Source organism: Otolemur garnettii, unplaced genomic scaffold (assembly GCF_000181295.1).
Source record: "Otolemur garnettii isolate 467f Iridium unplaced genomic scaffold, OtoGar3 scaffold00172, whole genome shotgun sequence".
NCBI lineage: Eukaryota > Metazoa > Chordata > Mammalia > Primates > Galagidae > Otolemur > Otolemur garnettii.
Genome location: NW_003852567.1, coordinates 2,088,404 through 2,090,886, shown reverse-complemented (window position 1 = coordinate 2,090,886; position 2,483 = coordinate 2,088,404). Strand labels below are relative to the sequence as shown.

At 38.7% G+C, this 2,483-nt stretch overlaps 1 protein-coding gene across 1 annotated transcript in view; it reads left to right on the top strand.

Annotated features, from left to right (window-relative positions):
- UBAP1 (ubiquitin associated protein 1) overlaps positions 1-2,483 on the top strand; it is a 73,230-nt gene that overhangs the window by 48,129 nt on the left and 22,618 nt on the right. Inside the window, exon 3 of the mRNA XM_012811683.2 lies at positions 1,696-1,820. Within this exon, the coding sequence (XP_012667137.2) occupies positions 1,696-1,820 (125 nt within the window). The remainder of the gene's footprint in view (positions 1-1,695; positions 1,821-2,483) is intronic.

Genomic DNA, 2,483 nt, shown 5'->3' with positions numbered 1-2,483 from the left:
TGGAGGTTGCTATGAGCTGTGATGCCACGACACTCTACCCAGGGGGACAGCTTGAGGCTCTGTCTCAAAACAAAACAAAACAAAAATAAATAAATATAGTCTCACCTTGATAAGTCTTAAGATCTTTCATGAAGATGATTTCTACATGGATGAGATATAATTGCCCTTTCTGTGTTCATGAGCACCTAAGAAAATACACTAGTGTGAAGCTCAGAAAGAAGAAAGCCTTATTTTTACTAGCTACTAATCTTGAAGGAGCAGATTTTATTTTATTAAGTACGCTTCATTGTCCATGATGGTTCTGCCAGTAAGTTAGTCACCCAGAACTGGTCCAGAAAAGAAATATCATGGTCCAATTTGGAGTATATAGCTAGTGAGAGTCGTATACAAACGACATTTTTCTTTTAATCACTTAGTTAATGATTTCTGGATTGTGCATTTATGATAGGCAAAGAGCCTGTAGGGGATGAAAGCAGTTGAGTGTGAATGGTTTGTGTTACCCTATTCAGATTCCCATGATCTTGTCTGGTTTTCTTTTTCTTTCTTTCCTTTTTTTTTATTGTAAGTGCTATGGTGCTTAAATATGTCTATATTATTCTTGAATGTAGTTTTTTTTTAATTTAGAGAAATTCTTTATATTAATTAAAAATAATTCTTAAGTAGAGAAATCCTAACCAAGGAAATAATTTTGTGTGATGCCTATTATCAGTATAGCAGTAGTTATTGCTTTTGTGCCAGGCAAATGCTGTAGGCTTTGAGATACATCATTGCATAAGATAAATTTAAATACTGGTTGCAAGGAGTGTACATTCCATTGGGCAAGACAGACAATAAATGTAAGTAAAAAGTCAATTATATGTTAGAAGGCAATAGGTACTGTGGGGAAGAGATATATAGTGATAATCAGAGTACTACAGTGAAGATAGGGTAGTAAGTTTAAATTGGATGGTTAGGGTAACATTTGAGGAAAGACTTGAAGGAGGTGAGTAATATGAATTTTAAAGAAGAACATTCCAGTCAGAGAAAATAGCCAGTGCAGAATTTTTGAGGTGGATTGAGCTTGTCATTGTTGAGAACAGAGGTTGCCAGGAGTTAGTGCAGTGAGCCAGAAGGCAAGTGATAGGAGATGAGGGCAGCGAAGTCCTGGATGATGAAAGGGCATTTTAGGCCACTGAGTACTATGGCTTTCACAGTAAGTCAATTGAAAATAAACCCTAAAAAGATCAAGTAGATGGCTCAGCGCCTGTGGCTCAAGTGGCTAAGGCGCCAGCCATGTACACCCAAGGTGGTGGGTTTGAATCCAGCCGGGGCCCGCCATACAACAATGATGGCTGCAACTAAAAAATAGCCGGGCGTTGTGGCGGGCACCTGTGGTCCCAGCTACTTGGGAGGCGGAGGCAGGAGACTCACTTGAGCCCAGGAGTTGGAGGTTGCTGTGAGCTGTAATGCCATGGCACTCTACCCAAGGGGATAACTTGAGGCTCTGTCTCAAAAAAAAAAAAGATCAAGTAGACTTCGGTAGCATTTCTTTCTCGGAGTTGGGGTCAGGAGAAGGTAAGCAGTCAGGGAAGGAACTCTTTGTAACTTCTAGTCTTAGAATAATAAAAATTAATGCATATCCACTAGACATAAGATTATAGTACAACAAATAATAAAGTTCTTTGCTGATATATTCTACTTTATTTTTGATTATAGGGACTTTCAGTTACCTTGATGATGTCCCATTTAAGATAGGAGACAAATTCAAAACACCAGCTAAAGTTGGTCTACCTATTGGCTTCTCCTTGCCTGATTGTTTGCAGGTTGTCAGAGAAGTACAGGTAAGTGGTAATTTTTAGTTAAAGTTTAGTGCATTTAAATAATTAAAAGAGTAAGAATTTGACATATAGTGAAATAGAAAAACAAAAAAAAGTGCCTGTGGCACAGTGAGAAGGGCACTGGCCCCATCTACCAAGGGTGGCGAGTTCAAACTGGGCCCCTGCCAAACTGCAACAAAAAAATAGCTGGGCGTTGTGGCAGGTGCCTGTAGTCCCAGCTACTCGAGAGGCTGAGGCAGGAGAATTGCCTAAGCCCAGGCGTTGGAGGTTGCTGTGAGTTGTGCTGCTACGGCACTCTACTGAGGGCGATAAAGTGAGACTCTATCTCTACGGAAAAAAAAAAAAAGAAAAAAACTGGCCATGAGCTATATAATGTTTCCGTCAGTGACAGAACATATATCCCAGTAGTCTTGAAAGATTATAGTGGAACCAAAAACTTCCTATTGCTTTAGTGGTGTAGTAACCATCATAATATTGTTGTGTAGCCTATCACATGTGTCTGTAGGGATGCTGGTCTAAACAAACCCACACTGCCAATTGTATGAAGGTAGAGCACATATAATCATGTATACTACAAAATACTTGATAATGATAATAAATGACGTTACTGGTTATATATTACTATACTGCACTTTTTACTTATCATTATTTGATTTTTTTTTTTTT